We start from the raw sequence: 26,892 nt of genomic DNA on the forward strand, positions 1-26,892 counted from the left end.
TTGAAATTAGGATAATTAATAAGCCCATATGGCTTTGCCATATTCAAGTGAAAGAAAGAGTCACACATCTCTCACTTGAAATCAACAGCTAGAAATGAATAAGCTCAGCGAAGAAAGCATGTTGAAAACCAAGACAGGCTGAAAGCCAGGCCTCTTGAACAATTAGCCATGCTGTGAATGCAAAGGAAAAGTTCTTGAAGAAAATTAAAAGTGCTACTCCAATGAACACAAGAATGATAGGAAGTGAAACAGCCTTATTGCTGATATGGGAAAGTTTGAGTGGTCTGGATACAAGATCAAACCAGCCATGGCATCTCCCTCAGTCAAAGCCTAATCCACAGCAAGGCTTTGACTTTTCAATTATATGAAGGCCGAGAGTTAAGAAGCTGCAGAAGAGGGGTGCCTGGGTGGCTGAATTGGTTAAGTGACCAATTCTTGATTTCAACTCAGGTCATGATCTCGGGGTCTTGGGATGGAGCCCTGCGTTGGGTTCTGTGCAGAGTCTACATGTCCCTCTCTCTTTGTTCCTCCTTCTGTTCTCTCTCTAATATTTAATAATAATAATAAGCTGCAGAAGAAAAGTTGGAAGCTAGCAGAGGTTGGTTCAGGAACCTTAAGGAAAGAAGCCATGTCTTTAATATAAAAATGTGGGCACCTGGGTGGTTCAGTGGTTGAGCGTCTGTCTTTTACCTCAGGTCGTGATCCCTGAGTCCTAGGATAGAGTACCGCATCAGGCTCCTGCAGGGAGCCTGCTACTCCCTCTGCCTGTGTCTCTGCCTCTCTCTGTGTCTCTCATGAATAAATAAAATATTTCTAAAAAGATTTTATTTATTAATGACAGAGAGAGAGAAAGAGAAAGAGAGAGAGAGATATTGGCAGAGACACAGGCAGAGGGAGAAGCAGGCTCCACACAGGGAGCCTGACATGGGACTCGATCCCAGGACTCCAGGATCATGCCCTGGGCTGAAGGCAGACACTAAACCGCTGAGCCATCCAGGGATCCCCTAAACAAAATCTTTAAAAAAAAAAAAAACATAAAAATGCAAGGTGAAGCAGCAAAGCAGCAAGTACTGAGACAAGACCCTTCACCAGCAAAATGATTATGTGTGACTCACTGAAAGCTCAGATGGTGGTTAGCATTTTCTAGCAATAAAGTGTTTTTTTTAAGAGCTTATATACTTTTAATTAATGGTTCATGGTATTTTATTTTGTTTTTACAGATCCTGAAAAACTGAATATTGATATATCATGATCACCATCTAATACTATTTTGATTTTAACAAAAATACAGGAAGATACAAAAATAGAGGGATGTGGATTCTTATTGTTTCTTCTTTAGTTTTGCTATACTGTACAAACTTCCAAAAATAATCTTATTTATGCATTTGGTCACAGGTGTGTTGATATCCTCTTCATTTCTTGGTAGAGTGACAGAAGTATTCCTGGTACTTTCATTCTTTTAGATAGTTCACACTGTCAGATTGTTCCTAATCCCACCAAACAGAAGTTGGCTATGAATATAGGACATATCTGGTGGCTCAGTAGGTTAGGTGTCTAACTCTTGGCTTCTTAATTTTGGCTCAGGTAATGATCTCAGGATCCTCTCTCTCTTTCTCTGTAATAAACAAATCTGAGCAGGTTACTTGCCTTCCCTATGATTGATTCATTTTCTCATCAGTAACCTGAGTCTGGGAAGGTGGGCCGTCTCTTCACAAATCCCCTAAAGTGTTTTATTTTTTTAAATTAATTAATTAATTTTTCAAAGGTTTTATTTATTTATTCATGATAGACATAGAGAGAGAGGCAGAGACACAGGCAGAGGGAGAAGCAGGCTCCATGCAGGGAGCCCGACGTGGGACTTGATCCCGGGACTCCCGGATGCGCCCTGGGCCAAAGGCAGGCGCCAAACCACCGAGCCACCCAGGGATCCCCCACTAAAGTGTTTTAAAATTAAGGTATGTACATTGTTTTTTAGGCATAATGCTATTGCACATTTAACAGAGTACTGCATAGTGTAAACACGACTTTTATATGTTCTAGCAAACAAAAAAAATTCACTTGCTACTGCAATATCTGCTTTATTGCAGTGGTCTGGAGCTGAATGCACAATAACGCTGAGGTATGTCTGTGTGCTAAGCATTTTACTTACATTAATCTTCAAGATAAGTAGGTAGGTAGTATGATTTCTATTGTACTAAAACTGAAGGAAGCCAGGATTATAAATCAGGTCTGGTCTGACATTATCAGCCATTTGCTTTTAGGGACTTTACCATAATTTTGGTTTTGGCTTATACTGTTTTAATGTGAACCCCTTATATGTTGCTGCACTATTTTATAAATTTAAATTCTTGTCTATATGCATGTCGTAAAAGGAAATGGTAACTCTGAAGAAAAAGCACTGTGAATCTTTCTTCTCTCCAGTGAATTCTTAGTTCTGTAATTAGTCCTCAACAAATATTGATGACCAGCTCTAAAACCAATTTTTTTAAACTACAGAGCTCATCAAATTCAGAAAGACTACTAATTTTTCACTGAAATATTTGTATTCAGTAAATGTAAAAACTCAAGCACCAGGAAGAGGTGCTTCCTTAAACTATAAAAATTTTAGTAAAATGATGAGGCTATCTTACAGTGTTTTCTACTTGCAAAGTGTTTTTAATATTTTTTATATTATCTCTTTTAATTCTCACAACATGCCTACATAGGAAAAGTTACATAGATACCTTAAAGATGAAAATTTCGGGACTCAGAAAAATGAAGAGACTCGTTTATACTTAGTACTAATTAGTGGATTCAGACTCCAACCCCAGTGTTCTTAGATTCCAGACCCAGACTACTCAAGACTCAACAGTTTGTGTATCTGTGTGCTCATTTAAAAATTTTCAGTACAGCCAAACTGCCATCCAGAGAGGTTGCTACCAATTTATAGGTAATACAGTGTTAATGGTTGAAAGTGATGATTTGGAAGTCACTAACTGTGGAACTTTGGTATAAATCACTAGACTATGCTGTCCCTCAGTTTAACTGTAAAACATGAATGACAATATAGCAGCTATTCGTGGGGTTATTGTGAGGATTAAGTGAGTTAACACATGTAAAGGACTGAGAAGAGTACTTGGTACATTGCAAAACGTATATAAGAGCACCAAACTGTTGTTGGCACTTGAGATTCTATCAGGATGTCATTATTATTGTTAACAACCTAATGGGTATAAAATGCTATTGACTCACTTTTTTTTGAAATTATTCAATTTATTTCAACAAAAAATCTAGTAATTGTTTTATTTTGCATTTTCATAATTACCAGTAAGGTTGAGCATCTTCTTGTTTTTGCTTTTGTTTCTTTGTATTATCTGTTCTTTGAATGATCAATTCATACACTTTGCTCATTTTTTAAAACCTGTTTTATGTTTTCATGTTGATTTGTGTTTATAATACATTCTGTATACTAATCCTTTGTCATAGATACAGCAGTATTTTTCTTTAGTTGTTACTTATCTTTTAATTTTGATCAAGGTGTCTTTTTGGTTGCAGTTTTAAAATTTCATGTATGTAAGTTTGTTAAGCTTTTCCTTCATGGTTTTCATGTCATATATTTTTATATTTTCTTCAATATTTATACAATTTTGGGTTTTTTTTTTATTGATTGATTCATGAGAGACAGAGACACACACAGAGAGAGAGAGAGAAAGAGAGAGAGAGAGAGGCAGAGACACAGACAGGCAGAGGGAGAAGCAGGCTCCATGCAAGGAGCCCGACACGTGACTTGATCCCAGGTCTCCAGGACCACACCCTGGGCTGAAGACGGCGCTAAACCGCTGAGCCACCCGGGCTGCCCACAGTTTTGGTTTTTATGTGTGTTTTTAATACCCTAAGAATTCATTTTTGTCAATGGGGTGAGGGGCTGTCCCCCTCCCATCCCCTCAAATGGTTAGGCATCTCCACATGAATGATCTGGAATTTGATCATCTGTCTAGGCTTGAGCACTTGTTCTCCATCCCTCCAAATCTAATCCCTTACTTCTGTAGTCACTTCTTTAAAAAATTAGGGTGGATAGTCTGATCAACTCTTTCTTGGTTTACATATGGAAGCTGACCTTGATGATGGTTGTGGATATCTAGCTGAGTACCACTGAAAGGCAGCTTGGGATGGGAAGGTGATGATGAAGTAGGCAAGCAGGTCTTAAAGGTCATTGTCTTAGCTTTGCTGCCATAACAAAATATCATGGAGTAGGAGGTTTACACAACAGAAGTTCATTTCTCACAGTTCTGGAAGCTGCAAAGTCCGAGATCAACATGCTGGCAAATTTGAGTGCCTGATGAGAACTCTTTTGCTGGCTTGTAGTTGGCTGCCTTCTTGCTGTATGCTCACGTGGTTTCTTTGTGCACACTGGGGGAGAGAGAGCAAGCTCTCTGGTGTCTTCTTTATTTTTGTTTTTTTAAATAGGCTGCGTGCCCAGCAAAGGAGCCCAATGTGGGGCTTGAACTCATGACCCTGAGATCAAGACCCAGTTGAGATCAAGAGTAAAATGCTTAACTGACTGAGCCACTCAGGCGCCCCTGGTGTAGGACACTAATACCATCATGAGAGGCCCACCCTCATGACATCATCTAAACCTAATTATATTCTGAAGTCCCCATCTCCAAATGCTATCATACAGGGGCTAGGACTTCAACATACGAATTTCGGGGTAGGGTGGGATATAAACTTTCAATCCATAACCATCACTCTTACAGGGCAGTAGGTCACCTGTTGGTCATACCTTTCTAGCTCATATAACCTTCAGGGCTAGGTTGACTTCAAAGGAGGGAATGAATGACCTCTTTACACTTCAGAGCAACTTCATGCAGACTGGAGATGCTGCTATCATCTGCACCCTGAGTTTAGTCCATAAGAAAGTAGAAGCTATGCTATTTCTGTGTGCCCACAGTAGTTGGCCCAGTGTAGACAGCATCACCTTGGTGAATTTGGGATTGCCACTTGGCTCCACTTTCTAGCAAGAATGGCATATTTCATAGTGCTCATTATGGTTGGGATATTAAGGAGCATCACTGCCATTATCATTCAAAGTTACCAACTGGATTCTTCTCTCAATGTCTATCTCTTCCAGCATCTGATTCATGCTGAGTACCACACTCTGGTGACACAGTAGGGGTCTCATGCACTGGTCTGGGCACTGCCATCCTAGACTTGCCTCCACCTCAGGCATGGAGTCCCACAGGGAGGTGAGGGGCCCCAGCCTGTAAAGATACTACATTTTAAAATTACTCCACCCACCAGTAAAAACAAAACAAACTAATTTGGTATTTAGATTCATTAAGAAATTAAAATAATTAGAAAATATTATTATTGATGTATGATGTTGCTAAATGAAAGCATCACATATGCATTAATGAGTACAAGGAGTATAAGAGCAACAAAAAATAGTAACACATTATGGTTCACATGGTATCACTCTTTTTTGTGTAAACTCATAAAATTTTATTTATATTTAGATTTTGCCTCTAAATCTAAACTCTCAGGTCAGAATATGATAGGTATCTGGTGTGGTGAAACTTTCCAACTCTTTTTTGTATGTTGTGCTAAATTGTTTCCTAAATTTAAACATAGCAGGATCAAAATAAAATCCATGGGCATATATACATATCCAGCACATGCAGTAAAAGCTACCAGAGGGGAAGTGGGTTGGAGGATAGGTGAAATAGTTGATGAAAATATAATGATGATAATATAATGATGAGCACTGAATAATATATAGAATTGCTGAATCACTGTATTATACACCTGAAACTGATATAACACTCAATTAACAATGCTGGCATTAAAATTAAAAATTCTTGTCTCAATAAAAAATGAAGACATGGATTTGATAAAGAATGAAGTTCATGAATATGATTGAGGTGAAAGCGAATTTGTACAGAAGGTTTAAACTGTCATAAGGGTAAAGAAATACTGAAAAGGACACAAATTTCAGGTATGGAGATGGCAAATAGGGTATCTTAGAGCACAGTTATCAAACTATTCTTTGATTTTAACTTGGAAACCACACTATTCTGTGGAATTCTTTTCAAGTTGATAAGGTGTAAAAAATGGATTGTTTTGGAAATATTTTTTTAGAAAAATGCATGTGTATATAGCTCAGGACACTATTAATATTTTTATCTTATACATTTGCTAAGCAGGTTTTTTGTTTTAACCAAACACTCAGATAAATATTTCCAAAATACACTTAACCAACTGAGCTACCCAGGTGCCTCATAACTTATTTTTAATAGAATACTTCCAATATGTAATTTTCTATGGTCTACAATATATGAGATAATAGTAACACAGTGACTTTTTGCCCTGTCAGGAATGTATGAGGAAAGACAAGCATTGCCTTTTTTCCCCTCATTCTTTTTCTCCTTTTCTTTCTTCTTTTTCTAATGGTTTATAACCCATAGGAAAAAAATATCCATGAGTCCATTCCTATATGAATAAATAATGGAAAAACATAAATAAATGGGGGAAAGAGGACAGCTGCTCCTTCTAGAAGAATTCCAGGCAATAAAAATAGAAGGAAAGATGGAAACAGAAAATCACTATTAGGCCAAGTTCCTAGTAATTACTGTAGATAAGAATCATTGACAGATGCTAAAATTAGTGGATGTAAGTATAAGAAAAAAAGATGATATTGTTAACATATCTTCCCGTATTTATTGATTACAAAGGCAAAAATATTTTTACAGTGAAGAAATCCAGCAGATGCCACCTTAACCACATGATCAAAGTCAACAATCACTGGTGCTGTAGACTGAATTGTGTTTCCTACAAATTCATATGTTGAACCCTAAGCCCCAATGTGATTATATTTGGAGATAGAATCTTTACTGAAATAATTAAGATTTTTAAAAATATTTTATTTATTTATTCATGGAAGACACACACAGAGAGAGAGGCAGAGACACAGGCAGAGAGAGAAGCAGACTCCATGCAGGGAACCTGACGTGGGCCTTGATCCCGGGTCTCCAGGATCACATCCTGGGCTGAAGGCGGCGCTAACCCACTGAGCCACCAGGGCTGCCCTGAAATAATTAAGATTAAATGAAGTTCTAAGAGTAGGGTCTTGATCTGATAGAATTAGTGTCATTTTTTTTTTTAAGATTTTATTTATTTATTCATGGGAGACACAGAGAGGCCGAGACATAGGCCAAGGGAGAAGGAGGCTCCCTGAGGGGAGCCCAATGCAGGACTCATTCCTCGGACCTCAGGATCACGACCTGAGCCAAAGCAGATGCTCAACCACTGAGCCACCCAGGCACCTGGACTAGTGTCCTTATAAGAAGAGATACCAGAGAGTTTACTCTTTATACAGCACAAAAGCAGCTATCTGTAAGCCAGGAAGAATCCTTACTAGAAACTGATCCTGCCAGAATTTATCTAGGACTTCTAGCCTCAAAAACCATTAAAAAAAAAAAAATCTGCATTTAAGCTACCAAGTCTATGGTATTTTGTTACGGCAGCTGATGAATACATCTGGTGATAAGACATATTGGCATTATGTACTTCCTGATAGGGCATACTGTGAAGGCCAAAACATCACTTCTCTTGGTATTATTAAAGAAAAATGCATAAACTCAATCAAGTCTTGAGAAGATATCACATATAACCAAAATGAGGTACATTCTACAAAAGAGATGGCCAGTACTCTTCAAAGGTGTCAAGGTCTTGAAAAAGAAATAATCACAGATAGGCATCAAGGAGGGCATACGATGAGATGAGCACTGGGTATTATACTATATGTTGGCAAATTGAATTTATATAAAATTTTTTAAAAAATCACAGATTGAGGAAGACTAAGAGGACATGGCAGCTAAATCCCATGTGTATCCTGGATTGGACCCCCTGAAACAGAACAAGGATGTTAAGTGAACTAATGTTAATGTTCTGGTTTGATAATTCTGGTATATTTATAGGGTTGTTATATTAGGGGAACTAAGCATCTGGGAACTCTACTTTTGCCACTTTTTGTAAGTCTAAAATGATTAAAAAAAAAAAAAGATAGGGTAGCCTGGGTGGCTCAGCGGTTTAGCAACACTTTCAGCCCAGGGTGTGATCCTGGAGACCCAGGATTGAGTCCCATGTCAGGCTCCCTGCATGGAGCCTGCTTCTCCCTCTGCCTGTGTCGCTGGCTCTCTCTCTCTGTGTGTCTCTCATGAATAAATAAATAAAAAAAATTTTTTTAAAAGAAAGAATGGAAATAAGGTAACGAAAGTAGTTTAAATATGGTGTCATTAGGCACTAATGACCTGACGTAATGACTTACAAGTGGAAATGGAATTTAGGTTGAACCCTTTTGCATCTTCATTAAGAACTTCTCAAAGGAGTAAAATGTCCCCTTGCCATCCTACCAGCAATTCTTAGTTCCCTGGACACCTAGCTTTTCTTTTTCCTGTCCTACCACAACTATTCTTTATGACTACAATTAGTTGTGTTGATCTGATAGATCCATTGATTTTTCTTCTGTCCTCATTCCTTTTGGTTTCTCCAGGGCCTTGATGCTCATGTTCGACCCACCCTTTGATAAATTCTACCTTTATTTTATTACATTGCTTTAACCCAAGTTCTGTTTCAACTGTTTTTCTTTCTTCTACCAAATGAACTATCCCTTCCTTCCACCCAACTTGCCTGTTTCACCTAATAATACTATTCTCTCAATTGCTGGATTTTGGGATATTTTTGACACTTCATAAATTCATAAACTCTGATTGGAAGGACTCTCCTAGACCTTTTAGATCATATTTCCCCTGTGTTCTATCCAGTTGATTTTTGCATCTTTTTGATGGTATTGTCATCAAGTGGTTTTCTGGCCTATGCTTGAACATTTTCAATGACAGGAAGTTTCATATCTAATCCCCTAACATTCTTCTCCTATAATGCTAAATCTTGTTCATTCTCCTTAAGACTGTTGTTCATTTATAAGTCCTACTTCTTCATTTTCACCATGGTCTATTAAGGTCCCTAGTTTAGGCCTTTACCATGTTATAACTAAACTAGTATGATATGATTGCCTGACTGAGTCTCTCTAGTCCATTTCACAGATCCAAGCCAGACTCAATCCTTTTTAAAATGTTATTTTATGGGGCATCTGGGTGGTTTAGAGGGTTAAATATCTGCCTTTGGCTCAGGTCATGATCCCAGGGTCCTGGGATTACATCCTGTATTGGGCTCCCTGTTCAGTGGGGAGCTGCTTCTCCCTCTTTCTCTGAAGCTCCCCCCACAGAGAGACAGCTGCTCTCTCTGTCAAATGAATAAATAAAATCTTTTAAAAAATGTTATTGTACTTTACAAATTTTTAAATATTGCCTTTGTCTTATCACTTTTTTACTCACAAAGTTTAAGTGGTTCCTATATTTTATTTTTTTTTTAATCTAAAACCAGTTGCTTTCAAGATTCTATACATCTTATTTCTCATTCTTGTTGAAACACACCTTCTTTCTGGTGTATACATAAGCAAGTGTGAGGTGCTGCTACTATCTTGTTGCTAATTTACTGCCCACCGACAGCTTAGTGTGTCCATATCTGTTTTTTAAAATTTTTATTTCTTTAAGATTTTATTTATTTACTCATAAGAGACACACACACACACACACACACACACACACACACACACACACAGAGGCAGAGACAGGTAGAGGGAGAAGCAGGCTTCCTGTGGGGAGCCCGGTGTGGGGCGGGAGGGACCGTCTTGATCCCAGGAACCCAGGATCATGACCTGAGCTGAAGGCAGACTCTCAACTGCTGAGCCACCCAGGCATTCCTGTATCTCTGTTTTTATCTTTATTATCAGGTCAGAAGTAGAAAGACATCCTTTAAATAGTGATTTTGAGATTATTTGAATTAAAAAGTGAGTTTAGGGGATCCCTGGGTGGCGCAGTGGTTTAGCGCCTGCCTTTGGCCCAGGGCGCGATCCTGAAGACCCGGGATCGAATCCCACGTCGGGCTCCTGGTGCATGGAGCCTGCTTCTCCCTCTGCCTGCGTCTCTGCCTCTCTCTCTCTCTCTGTGTGACTATCATAAATAAATAAATAAATAAAAATTAAAAAAATAAAATAAAAAGTGAGTTTAGGAACTATTCTATCAGAAATAGTTCCTAATAACTATTTTTTTCCTATTTCCCTTTTGACTTCTGCAAAAATTGGAGGAACAGCTTGGGGTTATAAAATAATACAAATGTAACCAATTCCTGTCTGAGGGGCCTTTCTTGGTGAAGTCTACTGTGAAATCACTGTTCTTAGATCAGATCAAGGAAATGAGAGCCAAGTTATATACTAATTTAGGTAAAGCATCTTACAAAAATAAACTGTATGTTTTAACTTAAAAAGCACTGATTTTACCAAATGGATATCTATATATAGAAAATTGAGAGATCTAGACGAAAAGGCTTTGCGTTCTCTTCTTTTATGTGGCTATTGTGTTGTTGTTTTGAGGGGAGATAAATCTAAGCACATGTGCATTGCAGAAGTTGGTGAAATATTTATCATATGATTATGGATTATAATTAACTAACTTCATATTTTATTATAGGTTTTCCAAAATAGAATAAGAATGAAAAACCTAGAGTTACATTAATCTTTTGGTTTCAGGGTATCCAGAGTCATGTGAATTTGAAAAATATCCATGTGGAGGTAACAAGAAAAGAAAATGGTGAGAGGAGAAAATATGAAGGCAGGAAATTCAGTTAACAGATATGAAAAAAGAGGGGTGGTATTGATGAATAAATAAAAGAAGAGGGATAGTAAATGAAGTGTTCTCAATTTAAAATAACCAATACAATTATATTTCAGTGATTTGGTTCTATAATATTCCAAAATAAAAAGACACAAAGAATGAGCGACTATCCCAAAATGCTTATCAAGTTCAGTCCTGCACAGTTATAAAAAAACCACACTCCTCTTAACAAACTTGGCACAAGACTTTGGCTCAAGACCAGCATGACTTAATAGCTGTAATTTGCATTTGAATGCAATTAACTGGGCCAGTACTTTGGGGTAATCAAGCTGTGTGCAATACGCACAAGCTGCAAACTCAACAAAAGTCCAAAGCACTGGAGAGAAATCTTTAATCTGTGAATTCCCCTTAGATTTAGAATCCAGGTTCAAGTCCTTAAATTCAATTTTAGATTTCAAAACTATGATTTTAAGTGTGAACACTGGAATTTAACTTTTATCTTATTATTCATTCTTAACAAAGAGAAGTTTAGATACTTTCCACTATTTTTCCTTAGAAGAATAATTTCGCTTTATTTGTAAGTTATAGATGTTATGTTAAAAATTTCAAGCAATAGGACGCCTGGGTGGCTCAGCAGTTAAGCATTTGCCTTCAGCTCAGGGCGTTATCCGGGAGTCCCCAGATCGAGTCTCAGGGCTGGAGCCTTCTTCTCACTCTGCATATGTCTCTGTCTCTCATGAATAAATAAATAATCTTTTTTTTTTCTTTTTAAATTTATTTATTCATGATAGTCACACGGAGAGAGAGAGAGAGAGAGAGAGGCAGAGACACAGGCAGAGGGAGAAGCAGGCTCCAAGCACCGGGAGCCCGACGTGGGATTCGATCCCGGGTCTCCAGGATCGCGCCCCGGGCCAAAGGCAGGCGCCAAACCGCTGCGCCACCCAGGGATCCCTAAATAATCTTTAAAAAAAAAGAATTTCAAGCAATATAAAAAGATACAAAAGAAGGAAATGAAAGAAGTCCTCAAACCCTTACTTTCTACCCAGAAATGAATCACACCAATATTAAAAAAAATAAGTGAGAAAAATGTGAAGAAAATGTGTAGTTAGTTAAAAATTAATTTTTAAAAAGATTTTATTTATTTATTTCAGAAAGAGAGAGAGAAAGCACAAGCAGGGGGAGCAGCAGAGGGAGGAGAAGCAGACTCCCCGCTGAGTAGAGAGTCAGACATGAGGCTTGATCCCAGGACCCTGAGATTATGATCTAAACTGAAGTCAGATGCTGAACCAACTGAGCCACCCAGGCACTCCCCAAATTTGATTTTTCTAGTAATGTTATGAGTTACTAAAAATTAAATTTACAACGTTTTAACAAACTGGTTATATTATAAGGTAAACTACCACTATAAGTATTTAAGCTCACCTTCTGTTACTTTGCAGTATATAGTCTTCATATGCAAATACTTTTAATGTAGGCTGAGATTTTTCTAATCCTGAAGAATAAAACGTATAGTGAAATTAACAGCGAAGAACAAGGAACCCAGAACAAGGAGTGGAGATACCTAGATTTTAATTGAGATCTACCAACTGGGCAGTATGTGTGTGTATTGGGACAGGGTGTGTGCTTGGGCATAGGTAAGTGGGAGCTAGCGGTGACCAATTCTCCTCTCAGGAACTGTTCTGTAAAATGAAAGGGGCAGACTAGAATTGTAAAATGTTCTCCAACTCCAAAATTATAGGAGCCTAGCTTACATTTGCTGGTTTACAGAATCTCAGGTATTCTGTTTTCCTTCCTGATAGTTTGAATGCCACCTTTAATAGACACTATGGTCTGGAAATAGTCTCTCTGAGAACTATAACTGGTAGGCAGCAGACCATCTGCAATGAAAATTTATTCTATGTTAAATTAAAGCATAGCATGTCCTTCTTCTGGGAATCACTTATTTATCCAACTAATAAGTGCTGTCTGCACTCTTAAATTTTCCACAAATTCTGCCCTTTAGTAATTTACAGTTTAGATAAGGAGTTAAAAAGTGATCATTACAATACTATCAAAGACATTAATAAAATGTGATGAAGATCTGAAAGAAGAAAAAAATCATAAATCTGGTCCAGAGGCAGAGTAGTAAAATCAAGAATAGGTTGAAGAGAGGGTGATTTTTGAGTGAGGCCTGAAATAAAGGTCAGATTTTGACAGATGGATGTTGTTGGGAAGGCTTCTGTTTCCTCAACGTTACATAGAAGTAATAATTGTACTCTCCTGGAGATGGGAGAATTATGCGAAATAATGCTTGTTTGTCACTTCACACGTTACACTGTCATGATAGAAGAGTTCTATAAATGCTTTCCATTGTTATTAATGAGGAAAATATATACAACAAAAAGAAGCACTGACAGAAAATGATATTTCTGATTGCGGTACTAAGGATTAGTTTCTTTTTTTTTTTTTTTAGATTTTATTTATTTATTCATGAGAGGCACAGAGAGAGGCAGAGACACAGGCAGAGGGAGAAGCAGGCTCCCCATGGGGAGCCCGATGCAAGACTCCATCCCAGGATCCCAGGACCATAATCTCAGCCAAAGACAGATACTCAACCACTGAGCCACCCAGGCGTCCCAAGGGTTAGTTTTTTAGAGACTTTTTTTCAAAAAGATTTCTGAGGAGATGGCTGTCTAGGCATGCTCTTCCAAAGCCGGTTGTTTGCACATAAAGTTGTAATCAGAACTTTTTCTTTTAATCTTTTCTGCTAGCAGCAAAAAGGAAGAGGCAAATAACTTTTAATGACTGATTAGAATGTGGAACCCAGAAAAACCTTGAGTAGATGGCCTCAGGGGCAAAAACTGGTGAAATTGTTGCCCTAATGCATGTTGTAGCTTCTTTTTGGCTGTTTAGGGTGTGCTAGACTTGATCTTTCTTCCAAGTGTACCTTAGACAGGTGCAGCGGTAGCATCCGTATCTGCTTCTTAAAACACTTAAAAAAAAAAGATTTATTTATTTATTCATGAGAGACACAGACTGAGAGAGGCAGAGACATAGGCAGAGGGAGAAGCAGGTTCCATGCAGTGAGTCCTATGTGGGACTCTATCCCTGGATTCCAGGATCACCCCCTGGGCCGAAGGCAGGCTTTCAACTGCTGAGCCACCCATGCGTCCCTTAAAACACTTTGTATTCTGAAAATATTTACAATAAAAGTAGCTAGTTTTATGGGGTCTTTATTATGAGTAAGTGCTGCAACTAACAAATGATAAGCAAAGCTCTTTCAGTCTCTAAAACAACTCTATAAAGTGAAAAAAATACATTACTTACATAAGAAGCTGAGACTTAGAAAGTTCCCATATCTTGCCCAAAATCACTTAGTCATTCAGCTTATCTTTAATGATCCATATTATGTGTCAGACACTGTTGTAGGAGCTACAAATACATTAGTGAATAAAACAGAAAAGATTTCTGCTATCTTGAAGCTCATATTCAAATGGAGGGAGGCAGGCAATAATCAAAAAAATATTAACAAGAAAACATCACCTAGTGAAAAGGGTTATGAATAAATAAAATAGTGCGGTGATAGTGAATAACGGGGTTCATAGTACTGGCTTCATGGTGAATGGTAATGCACAGGGCCCCACTCTTAGTTTAATGCTCTACTATCACTGTCTTGAAATGCTTAATAATTTTATCTTTGGATTTGTGTTTTGTGAGGGAGGTCTGATAAAATACTAGTCTACATGGGTAAGTAGAGGACATAGGGCAATATCCATGTCCTCCATTCCTTGTCACACCATTCTCATATAGCTTTTGGGATGCCCTGTGAACATAGACTTCTGGTGGACCCACAATGTGTGGGAGTTCAGTGAGAGTCAAATCCAGTGGGAGTATAAGGTAAATGTGTTGTGTGTGACTAAGCAGAGATGCTGACACCTGCAGAGGCTATTCTTCTCTCAAATCAAAACTTGCATCAAATAAAAAAAAAGAAAGCAATGGCATTCTAAGAAATATACTGACCAAAGAACCCTATCTTACCTTTTCTTAGTCATCACTTCCCCGTAGCTAACTACTAATGATGATGTAAAAGGAAAGTCAAAGAGAGGGAAAGGTAGTTCCTCTTCCTTTCAGTTCTTCCTTACTCATCTGTAAGCCAAAGGTAGAAAGTGTTAGTAGAATATAGGTTTATCAAAAAGTGAAATTAAAAAAAATTGAGTTAGTTTTGTGCAATGTTTTCATAGTTAAGAATGAAATTCATATGTGCATATGTACTATACCATAGGAATTGTATAGTTTTGATAATTTCACATGAGTTAATTGCTCTCCTATTCATACTTAAAACTGGCATTACCCAATTTAAAGATGGATGGTTGGGATGCCTGGGTGGCTCAACAGTTGAGCATCTGCCTTCTGCTCAGGGCCTGATCCTGGAGTCCCAGGATCAAGTCCCACATTGGGCTCTCTAGCATGGAGCCTACTTCTCCCTCTGCCTATGTCTCTGCCTCTCTCCCTCTCTCTGTGTCTCTCACGAATAAATAAATAAAATCTTTAAAAAATTAAGATGAATGGGAAAATTAATGCTAATATTTTAAAAATTTTATTTCTGTCTATGGAAAATAACATTAAATAGCAAAAAAACCCACCATGACAAGTTGAGTGAGAGAGTTCAGGATCTGAAAAGGCTTATATTTTAGCACGTTTAATAGGATTTTTACTTTATGTATTCATTTATTTTAGAGATTTTATTTATTAAAGATAAAACAAATTCTTCTAGACTGTAGGACATTTCACACTGTGGCTTCTCCTGATTCTAACTTTAACTCTGAATTCACAACCCTGAGATCAAGAGTCTCATGCTCTACTGACTGAGCCTGCTAGGCACTCCTAACCTTATCTTTTGCCACTCCAAGTCTTAACCACTACTTTGTGGTGATACTGGCCTTCATTCTATTTCTTCAACACATTAAAAGTTCTTTCCTGCCTTAGGGACTTTGCACTAGCTATTTCCTCTCCCTGGAATGTTCTTTCCCCAGGTTTTCCCATGGTGGGCTCCTTTTGGGCTTTTAGGTATCAAATTAAATTCCTCTCCTCTCCTCAGAGATACCACTCCCAATCATTCAGTCTGAGGTAGCACACACACATACACCCCACCCCCTAAGGGCCAGCTACATGATTTGCATGTCCTATGCAAAATAAAAATGCAGGGTATCTTCTTAGAAAAGCAATATGAAAGAAAGAAAGAAAGAAAGAAAGAAAGAAAGAAAGAAAGAAAGAAAGAAAGAAGAAGAGAAAGGAAGGAAGAGAAGGAAGGAAGAAGAAGAAAGAAGGAAGGAAGGAAGGAAGAAAGAAAGAAAGAAAGAAAGAAAGAAAGAAAGAAAGAAAGAAAGAAAGAAAGAAAGAAAAGAAAGGCCATTTAAAAATCCTGTAAGGGGCACCTGGGTGGCTCTGTAGTTGAGCTTCTCTGCCTTTGGCTCAGGTTGTGATCCCAGGGTCCTGGGATTGGGTCCCTCATTAGTCCCCCTGTGGGGAGCCTGCTTCTCCCTCTGCCTATGTCTCTGCCTCTCTCTCTGTGTCTCTCATGAATAAATAAAATAAATAAAGGAGCCCACCATGGGAAAACCTGGGGAAAGAACAGTCAATAGAGTACAAGACTCTTGATCTCAGGGTTGTGAGTTCAGAGATAAGGTTAGAATCAGGAGAAGCCAGAGTGTGAAGTGTCCTAAAGTCAAGGAGAATTTATTTCTATTAGGTAGCTATTGGAAGGTTTCAGTCAGGGGAATGATATAAATGACTTAGATTTTCAAAGATCACTCTTTCTGAAGTGTGGAGGCAAGAGTGGATTCAAGGAGACCATCCTGAGCGGTCTATTCCTGAAGACTTCTTCACCCTTCCAGATAGAATTCATCATACTCTTGTTACAATTTCTATTATCGCACTTACGGATTTCCAAATTTGTCATCTTGAACTATACTGTAAGCTCCTTGTAGACACTGACAATCTTAATTCTCTTTATTTATTTTTAAGATTTTATTTATTTATTCATGAGAGACACATAGGGAGGGAGAGAGAGAGAGGCAGAGACACAGGCAGAGGGAGAAGCAGGCTCCACGCAAGAAGCCCAATGTGGGACTGGATCCCGGGACTCCAGGATCATGCCCTGGACTGAAGGCAGGTGCCAAACTGCTGAGCCACCCAGGGATCCCCCTTAATTCTCTTTATATCACTAGTGTCCATTATTGCTGGCACACAGAAGTCATTTATTAAATATTTGTTGAATGAACAATTGGAGTGGGATTTGAACTACTCTTGCAGTAAAAAACTCTTCCCTTGGAGTTTTCTTCAACTTAAGATAATTAATTGGGTGAGCTTGTAAGGAAACGGGTTATAGTAGCTATAAAAGGATCTGAACTAAATAGAAAATTGAGAATTAATTTACAAATTTTGAAACTTGGTAGAAAATTACTTACTTGGTCATCAAAGGAAATTTGAATTTTTATACTACTTTGCCTGAAACCATGTACAAAGCCACAGCTATTATTGGTGCTAATGTTTTGGCCAGAACTTCCAGCCTGATGGCTTGGAACTGAAGCTGAGTTGATAATACATTTTGATTGATTTGTATGCTACATAAATGTGGTGCTGAGTTAGTTGATGGTGCTAGGAACTAAGGAGTTTTCATGTAAAGGTCTGATTTTTCTCTTTCTCTTAAGAAATAACAAACCTACAAACCAAAAGCTTGGCACCGTTAGGTCTGCATTCCAGCCAGCCTCAAAGCTGAGGATGGCCATTGCCTTTGTTAGGGGGTTTCTTGTCTCTATTTTATCTTTTCTCAGTTGGCCGGCTCAGACTCACTAAAGTTACCTGTCTGGGTGTTGCCTGGTAGCATTTGTGTTTTTGACATCTCACTCTGAGACATATATATAGTACTGGTGCTATTTTACATAAGATTTTTAATTTTTTAAAAACAATTTTAAAGATTATTTATTTATTCATTTGAGACACACAGAGAGAGGCAGAGACATAGACAGAGGGAGAAGTGGGCTCCCTGCGGGGAACCTGATGAGGGGCCCCAGAATCATGCTGAAGGCAGATGCTCAACCACTGAGCCACCCACGTGTCCCACATAAGATTTTTTATTTTTATTTACTTATTTTTAAGACTTTTTAAAGAAGATCTTACATTATATATATTTCTCTAGTTTTCTTGGTAGATTTGCTTGGCTTTCCTTGCCTTCCTTGCAGCTTTTATCAATTCAGAAGGCAGAAGGCCAATCTAGAGCCACCCAGATAGGGCTGCCAGGGCTGGAGGAAGTGGTGCCCTGCTTTGTTAATAGATAAATACTGAGGGGAGGATAGGCTCTCTAGAGGGCAGCCAGAGGAGAGCTTCGCCTCCAATCGGGTCGACAGAAGAAAACTCACCATCTCTGCTCTCTACCTCCTGTCCACATGTCTGTTAAGACTCAGGGGTATGGGATTTAGGGACAAAATAACTTTAAAACTAATATATATCACACAGGCCTTTCATTTAGGATCATTGAACATTTTTTGTTTGTCCCAGAGTGTGCGGCCTCCTTCCCCCCAAGCTGCCAGCCTCCTTCCCCCCATGCTGCCGGATCCCTGCTGACTGGAATGCTTAGGTGTGCAAATTTAGGATGTCCTAAATTAGGGGCTGTGTCTTTATTTGGACGGTGCCACTTCATCTATTATACTGTTTTGTACGAACCCACATGTTTATTCAGAGAAATGTACGGGCCAGTCCACAATAGATACTCTGTGGCGAAGCCAATAAAGGCTGTTGCCACAGAGCTATCTAAAGGCATGTGGAAGCACAATAGTCACAAGCAGCAGCCACAATGGTTCAATGTTGATAGAATCCCGGGGTTGGGAGGCGCTTTTTGAAGGCCAGGAAAGGGGAAAAAAAAAAAAAAAAATCAGTTTGTGAGGATTTACTACAGACAGATGCAGGTCTTGGTGGATGTTCAGTTCTGGGAACACTTGGCAGTACCAGGGTGCAGTTCACTTGGCCGTTTAACAGAAACGCATTCAGGAGTCCCGGAGTAAATCGTTTCCATGTTCTCCGCGGGCTGGTAAACAGGCGACGGACTGCGGGACGGGCGGCCCAGCTGCCCCGACAGCGGCCAAAGCAGGGAGCCGCTTTAGCACGGCTGACTGACTGACTGACTGACGGACGGACTGAGTCGGTGGGGGGAGGGCGAGGGGCTGAGGGGGGGCGACAGGGGAGGGGGCGGGCTGGGGCAAGGGGGTCAAAGTCCAAGCTGGAGCGAGGACAGTAAGCCCAAGGGTGGGAACAAAGCCGAACAGAGAGCGCAGCCGGACTGACGGACCCAGGCTCGGCTCTGAGAGCGGGGCGGCGGGCGGGCCCCGGAGAACCTGGAAGGGCGCACGGGCGGCCCGCGGCCGGCACCCCCCGCCCTCCCCCCCCTGCCCCCGCCGCGCCTCCCTGCCCAGCAGCGCCAGGCAGTGCCCGCCGAGCGCGGGGCGGGGCGGGGCGGGGCGCGGCCCGGGGGAGGGCGAGCAGGGCCGGGCCGTGGGCCGCCGCTGACGCAGTGCGGGCCGCCAGCCCCGAGCGAGGGCCCCGCCGCCCAGCCGCGTCCCCCCGGAGGGGGCAGGGCGCACTTACCGGCCGTCAGGACGCCGCGGGCGGCCTGCGGGCTCCTCCGCCGCCGCCGCCGCCGCCGCCGCGCTCTCCAGTCAGGCGCGCGTCGTCCCCGCCCCCGGGACCTGGCGCGGGGGGTGAGCGGGGGAGAAGGGGCGGGCGTCCGCCGGCCGTGAATCACCTCCTCCTCCTCCTGCCTCAGCGCCGCCGCCACCTTTCCATTCAGTCGCCCAACATGGCTGGAGCGCGGCGGAGGTGAGCCTGCCGCCCCCTGTCGCCGGTCGGCTGCGCCCGAGCGCCGCGCCTCCGGCCGAGCCTCAGCTCTGCGGTGCAGCGGACGCCGGCCGCCGGCATGTGGGGCGCCCCGGACGAGAGCTCGGTGCGGGTGGCTGTCAGGTGAGGACGGACGCGGCGGCGGCGGCGGCGGCGGCGGGCGGGCTGAGGGCGCGGAGAGGACGCCCCGGGTCGCCGGCGGCCGCTGGGGGCTTGCGGAGCCCTGAGGGGGCGGGCGGCTGGCGGCTGGCGGCTGGCTTCGCTGAGGCTGCGGATCCCCCGCCGGCCGGCGCTCCCGGGGCGACCCTGCCGCCCTCGGGCGCGCGGCGTTTGCAGGTAGCGGGCGGCCGCGCGACGCCGGGTCCCCGCGGCGCCCGGACTCCTCCCGGGGGGACGCCGTCGGCGCCCGCCCCCGCCTGCCTCGCGCCCGGGGAACAATCGCCTCAGGTGGGGCGGCCCTGGGCGACGGCCTGGCCGCCGTGCCCGTCGCCCGGAGGAGCTGCCTGCTTGCTGCGCTGTGGTGGCTTTTTTTTTTTTTTTTCCCCATCATCATCATCATCATCATTATTATTGTTTCGAGAGCGTCTGTCATGTGTGTACAAGCAGCTGAGGCCTTCTGAGGCAGGAGACAAAGCATCTGACGGACGGCGCTTCCAGATGCAGGGCTCCAGATGCCTGTGCAAACGGAAGTCTCCTTCAGCATCCCGGGGACGCACGCAGCACAGGCGCAGGGGTGGCCGTGGGAGGCAGACACTCGGCGCCCTTGGGCGCTGGAATGGGAATTCTCGTTCAGAATTCCACCCCTGGTGATAGGTCTGCAGAAGGAAGGAACTCTTTCAGCGAGTGGAAGGGTTAGGGGGGTGACGGGGTGACTGGGTTAGGCAGGGTGCATTCAATATAACGTTAGACAGGGCCTGGGTGTGAGCTTTGTAAATGCCACATGCTTCAAAATTGCATTTTGGTCAACGCCAGGTACACGAGTATTGAATGTCATTTGGACACTTTTGATACATAGCGAGAAGCCGAGGTCTGACAGTTGCTTATGGAAAATTGCAGCATCATCGCTGAAATATTAATGAAGCATTCATGGTGGAATAGGTGCGTCGCTTTCACAGCTCCATGATGGCCCACGGTGCATCCGCTTCTTTAAGGATTATGAAGACAGTGTCCTTGGAGAAATTTGAAATGATTGAGAAAAAAGAAAAAAAAAAATCCTCCATTCATGTAGCCTTTCTGGAAAGGTCTTTTAAAAATCCTTTCATGTCAGCGGTGTTTTAGTGGCAAGTCTTGATTAGGCAGTTTTATATGCATTACAGACTAAAGATAATACAAGTTTTATATTCTTTATATGCTAAGGAATGACATAAATTTTATTTTTTTAAAGTTTGTTTATTTAAGCGATGTCCACACCCAGCCTTGGGCTCGAACTCATGACTGCCAAGTTCAAGAGTCATGCTTTTCCGACTGAGCCAGCCAGGACCTCCAGAATGACTTGAATTTTAAAGATTTTTTTTTTTCTTTTATGGATCAGGAAATGATCACCTGTAGAGGTGACAGTTTTATGACTGTTTAATCTGTTATAAAGCTTTTGAAGTTTAATTTTGACATTTTTGGTTATTCCGAGGCTACTTATCCAATTGTTGGATTAGTTTGTTTCTCCTAAAAAAACTACTACCTCTCTTTTGGCTTTTTAATACTCGTTAATGACTGTGCGGTGGCAGAAATCCAATAAGAGGCAGTTTTGTTAGCAGATCTGGTCAAAGAAGGTGAAGAGGAGCATAAAATAGTAATGAAAACCAAAAATTAGGCTATGAGAGAAATCATTTTTAGAGATTTAAGATTTTTATCTGTGAATTCTCTAGAATATCATAGGGCAGCTTATTTGCCATGCCATTAAATATGATGATTCTTGCACTGAAGGTGAGCAGAGTCATGGATGACCCTAAAGTGATGTTGACAGATAAATAATTTATATTTGATTTATAAATAAAACATATTCATAAATGATTTGTGTTCATTATGTTTGCGCTTTTTAAGTGGTAAGTGTGGGTCTGTTTGTTTGGGAAAGGTCTCTAGAAACGTTAATAGAACTTGGTAAACTGCATTGTAAAGGTCCTTTTGTCCTTTTTTCATTAGATACACTGAATAGATCCACTCTCTAAACTTATTTTACATAGGGTAATAATAGCTTTTGTTTTTCTAGCACTTTGGTATTTATAAAGTGCTTGGAGACATCTTTTCATTTACAACAAATATTTGTTGAATATATATCCTCATCTCTGATTATTCTGATTCTGAGTTAAAACACCAGTCATTGTTGGACAGATGTCATGCGCTAGGGTCAGTGCTGTCAAGATGTTTTGTATCATGTAAAATTTCATTTATTCTCCATAACAATCTTTGATTTAGGTTCTGTTATTATGACCATTTTACGGATGAGACATCGAAAGATTAAGTGACCTATTTAAACTACTAGCTAGCTAGTGATAGAACCAGTGTTCCAACCTGGACATATTCTTAGCCATTGAACCTACAAAGGTGAAAGGCAAGAACATACTTCACAAAGCTTTATTTAGCTGAAGGTCACTTACCTTTCCTGGTTCTGTATTAGCTTAGTTACAAATGAGTGGCTTTGACAAGTTATGTATACCTTGTTATTGCTAGAAAAGATAAAATTCAGGAAGGGAGGATCTGAACTTGGTTAAAATATTTTCTCCAATTCTCTTTAATCTTTACAGTGTCTTCCAATTCTATACTTGTTTGTGACAGATTTCATCAGCAGGATAAGTAAATCAACACATTGACACAAATAAACAGAGGCATTTGACTTGTTTTTCTTCTTCAATGAATAATGTAGTAACAGGTATAGGGGATTGACTCTACTGTGAAATGCAGAGAGTGTCCTAGAAGTTCTTGTGTTTTGTTAGATGTTGAGACTCTTAAGGCTGGTGACTCTATTTTAAGATTTCTCAAAATAAGTGTGTGGGTCATATAAAACTTTGGGGTTAAGAAGTTCAAAAGAAATTTCTTATTTAGGGAGAATTTTTTTTTTTAAGATTTTATTTGTTTGACAGAGAGGGTGCATGCACAAACAGGGGGAACAGCAGAGGGAGAGGGAGAGGGAGAAGAGGCTCCCTGCTGATCAGGGAGTCTGATGTGGGACTTGATCCCAGGATCCTGGGATCATGATCTGAACTGAAGGCAGATGCCCAACCAACTGAACCACCAGGTGCCGTGGAGAATATTTTTTATTCAGTTTCTGAAAAATTTTTTTGGCAGGGTATATCTGAGGTATTTTGCAGGGTATCTTTCATTGAAGTGGATATGGATTCAGATAACAGCCCTACTATTCAACCCATGTGGCTGTTGAGCATTTGAATTCTGATTAATGCTACTGAGGAACTAAATTTATCATTTACTTAATTTTAATTAATTTAATTGTAAAAAACTGGTCCTTTATTTAGTTTTTGGATAACTTTTTTTTTTTCTTAAGATGTTATTTATTTATCTACTCATGAGAGACACACACACAGAGAGGCAGAGACACAGACAGAGGGAGAAGCAGGCTCCATGCAGGGAGCCCGATGCGGGACTTGATCCCGTGACTCCAGGATCACGTCCTGAACTGAAGGCAGACGCTCAATCACTAAGCCACTCAGGCGTCCCTGGATAATGTTTTTTTAAAGACTTATTCAGGGCAGCTCGGGTGGCTCAGCGGTTTAGTGCCACCTTCAGCCCAGGGCCTCTCTGTGTCTCTCATGAATAAATGAATAAAATCTTAAAAAAATAAAAGATTTATTCGTTTATTAGAGAAAGAGAGAGATGGGGAGGTAGAAGGAAAGGGAGAGAGAAAATCTCCAGCAGTCTTCCTACTGAGTGAGGAGCTGGATGAAGGGCTTGATCCCACCACCCTAGCCAAAATCAAGAACCTGATGCCTAACTGTCTGAGCCATCCAGGTGCCCTGTTTTGGGTAACTTTTAAATATTCTTTTTTTTTTTAAAGATTTATTTATTTATTCATGATAGACACAGGGAGAGAGAGAGAGGCAGAGACACAGGCAGAGGGAGAATCAGGCTCCATGCCGGGAGCCCGACGCGGGACTTGATCCAGGGACTCCAGGATCGCGCACTGGGCCAAAGGCAGGCGCTAAACTGCTGAGCCACCCAGGGATCCCCTAAATATTCTTTTTTTTAAAAAAAGATTTTATTTATTTATTCATGTGAGACACAGAGAGAGGCAGAGACATAGGCAGAGGGAGAAGCAGGCTCCATGCAGGGATCCCGATGTGGGACTTGATCCTGGACCAAAGGCAGATAGATGCTCAACTGCTGAGCCACCCAAGCATCCCACTTTTGAATATTCTTGAAACAAGTTCATTAATTGGACCTACTTTTTCAACTGTGTAGTTTATATAGTCTAAATACTGATAGAGTATTTCTGATAAAAATTTAGTGTCATAATTGACATGTTGTAAGTGCAATGTATACATTGGATTTCAAAGATTTAGTAAGAAAAATGAATGCAAATATATTAATAGTGTTTGTATTGATTACACATTAAAGTGATTATTTTGATACATTGAGTTAAATAAAATATTATTAAAATTAATTTCACCTATTTTCCTTTTTTAAAATGTGGCTACTAGAAAATTTAAAATCAAATATAATGTTGCTCACATTAAGTTTCTATTGGCTGATACTGCTCTATAATTTAAAAAATGTGAAAGTAGTATAGGATAAAATTACACTATCAGCAACATAAGTCAATACATAGAAATAAATCATAGCCACCCCATCATAGACCCACATTCTTTTTTTTTTTTTTTTAAAGATTTTATGTATTTATTCACGAGGGACAGAGAGAGGCAGAGAGATAGGCAGAGGGAGAAGCAGGCTCCACGCAGGGAGTCCGACGGGGGACCGATCCCGGTACTCCAGGACCACGCCCTGGGCCAAAGGCAGGCGCCAAACCGCCGAGGCACCCAGGTGTACCCGACCCACACTGTTATATCAAGGAAATGCCAGCGGGGATCCCTGGGTGGCTCCGGGGTTTAGCGCCGCCTTCAGCCCAGGGTGTGATCCTGGAGTCCCGGATCGAGTCCCACATTGGTCCCCTTGTATGGAGCCTGCTTCTCCCTCTGCCTGTGTCTCTGCTTCTCTCTTTCTCTTTCTGTGTCTCTCATGAATAAATAAATAAAATCTTTTTTTTTTTTTTAAAAAAGAGAAAAAGAAAATGCCAGAATACTAGGTATCTTTTCTTAGAGTAGTTATACATACACACACATAAGACTGGATTCAACCACCCCCCCCCCCCCACGTCTCAGGGTACACAGGTGTAAGAAAGATAGTGATTATGCACTCAATATGGTAGTTGAATTCTTAGAAAATGTGGTAAGTTAAATGGATGGCTTTAGGTAGATGTCATCAACAAAAATGAGCAATGAAGTATAATATATATTCTATTCCTAATATCTAAGTGTACTGAATTGAACTATTCAGTTAACTCAAAATGATAAGATCAATGAAACATTTTGATTCTAATGTAAAATATTATGAGATGATGTGCTTTTCCCCCCTTCCCTGTCTATGAATGGCGACAGCAAATTTGAAACTATTCCTTTTCAAGAACTTTAGCTGTTAGAGTATGTCAAGAGCTGGACAAAAATGGAGATACAGAGAGGACCACTGTGTTTTCATGTCATTGTGTGGTTGTGAGCTAAAACCTCTTTGCTTCGCTTTGACAGAGAGCTGTACATATCCTTGACAATCAATTTGGATTAGTGGCTAATGTAGTCTAATTGGGTTTCAATTTGCTGTGTTTTTACCTTACTAAAGCAGTTTTAAAAAGTGGCTTTGCTGAGCAGGCTTATGACTGGTTGGACAATCAAAAGCTCATTTTAGGTTTGTCACTGGCACTGATTTCCAATGTGACCACTCTGGACATTTCTTTTCCCTCGTGCTGAGGTGGCAATATCAAGGTATTATGAGTTGTAAGAACTTTGCATATGCAGTCTATTAAATATGTGATTTTGTTAAACTGTTGGCTCTGTATCTATAGGAAGGAAGTAGTGTAACATTTTAAGCTTGACTTTCCCAACAATGTTTACTTTGGGTACTCTTGTTACTGAACAGGAAACATTTAGTCATTTGTGGTTGCTTTTTCCCATTTTGGTTGTAATACACATGTACAATATTTTATTTGATCTACATTAAAACTCAATGAGGTAGACTGGACAGATCCCTGTTTTACAGATGAAAAAACAAGTCATAAATGTATTAGATGACCTGTTTAGGTTTTTCAGCTACTAAGTACCAGAACTAGAATTCAAACTTAGGGTTATCCTACCAATCTCTGTGTATTTTGTTTTTGTTTTTTATTCATTTGTTTTGATTGAGGTATAGTTGAAATATAACATTATATTAGTTTTAGGTATACAACATAATGCTTTGATATTTGTATGCATTGCAAATGATCAGTACTGTAAGTCTAGTTAACATTTATTTCTGTTCTTTTTTTTTTAATTTTTATTTATTTATGATAGTCACAGAGAGAGAGAGAGAGGCAGAGACACAGGCAGAGGGAGAAGCAGGCTCCATGCACCAGGAGCCCGATGTGGGATTCGATCCCGGGTCTCCAGGATCGTGCCCTGGGCCAAAGGCAGGCGCCAAACCACTGCGCCACCCAGGGATCCCTGTTCTTAAACATATTTCCAAATGTTTTCAAAACATTTTGTGTCCTAATTTCAATGTATTAAGGATCTTTCAAGCTGAAACGCTTACACATGTGAGGTAAATTATTTGAAACGATTTAATGTTTAGAAAATATAGAAGTAGTTAAGTGAGGCTTTTAGAAATATTTATTTTATGGAAATAGATGGTTTCCTGGTGATTGGTCATTTATTTTTTCCTTTTTCTTCAACAAATATCTATTAAGTATATACTATGTTCTGGACACTTTTTTTTTTCTTAAAGATTTTATTTATTTGAGAGAGAGAGAGATCGTACAAGTTGGGGGTGGGGCCGAAGGAGAGAGAGAAGGAGAAGCAGACTCCTTGCTGAGTGTGGGGCTTGAAGGGCTCAGTCCCAAAGACCCTGAGGTCATAACCTAAGCTGAAGTCAGACGCTGAACTGACTGAACTACCCAGGCACCCCATAAAGATTTTATTTTCAAGTGATCTCTACACCCAAAGTAGGCCTCAAACTTAAAACCCTGAGTGAGATCAAGGGTTGTGTGCTCTACTGACTGAGCCAATTAGGCACCCCATGCTGGACACTTTTCAACTGCTGAGGATACGTAGCACGTATGACCTACATG

General features: G+C 40.6%; 2 protein-coding genes across 12 annotated transcripts in view; one reads left to right on the forward strand and one right to left on the reverse strand.

Annotated features, from left to right (window-relative positions):
- LOC112665616 (proline-rich protein 2-like) overlaps positions 1 to 21,578 on the reverse strand; it is a 60,634-nt gene extending 39,056 nt beyond the window's left edge. Inside the window, exons 1-6 of one of the 8 annotated variants that reach the window (XM_049102274.1) lie at positions 19,329 to 21,578; positions 14,727 to 14,834; positions 14,016 to 14,120; positions 13,636 to 13,680; positions 12,132 to 12,201; positions 6,879 to 7,064 (exon numbers count right to left, since the gene is read on the reverse strand). In XM_049102274.1, the coding sequence (XP_048958231.1) occupies positions 14,827 to 14,834; positions 19,329 to 20,280 (960 nt within the window). In that variant the 5' untranslated portion in view covers positions 20,281 to 21,578 and the 3' untranslated portion in view covers positions 6,879 to 7,064; positions 12,132 to 12,201; positions 13,636 to 13,680; positions 14,016 to 14,120; positions 14,727 to 14,826. Of the gene's footprint in view, positions 1 to 6,878; positions 7,065 to 12,131; positions 12,202 to 12,460; positions 13,681 to 14,015; positions 14,121 to 14,726; positions 14,835 to 19,328 lie in introns of those variants that run through there. The other 7 variants (XM_049102275.1, XM_049102273.1, XM_049102276.1 and 4 more) reach the window with 7 other exon arrangements.
- KIF21A (kinesin family member 21A) overlaps positions 18,632 to 26,892 on the forward strand; it is a 147,857-nt gene continuing 139,596 nt past the window's right edge. For 2 of the 4 annotated variants that reach the window (XM_025455593.3, XM_049102268.1), the window contains exon 1: positions 19,566 to 19,700. In XM_025455593.3, the coding sequence (XP_025311378.1) occupies positions 19,657 to 19,700 (44 nt within the window). In that variant the 5' untranslated portion in view covers positions 19,566 to 19,656. The other 2 variants (XM_049102264.1, XM_025455596.3) reach the window with 2 other exon arrangements.

Source organism: Canis lupus, chromosome 27, assembly GCF_003254725.2.
Source record: "Canis lupus dingo isolate Sandy chromosome 27, ASM325472v2, whole genome shotgun sequence".
NCBI lineage: Eukaryota > Metazoa > Chordata > Mammalia > Carnivora > Canidae > Canis > Canis lupus.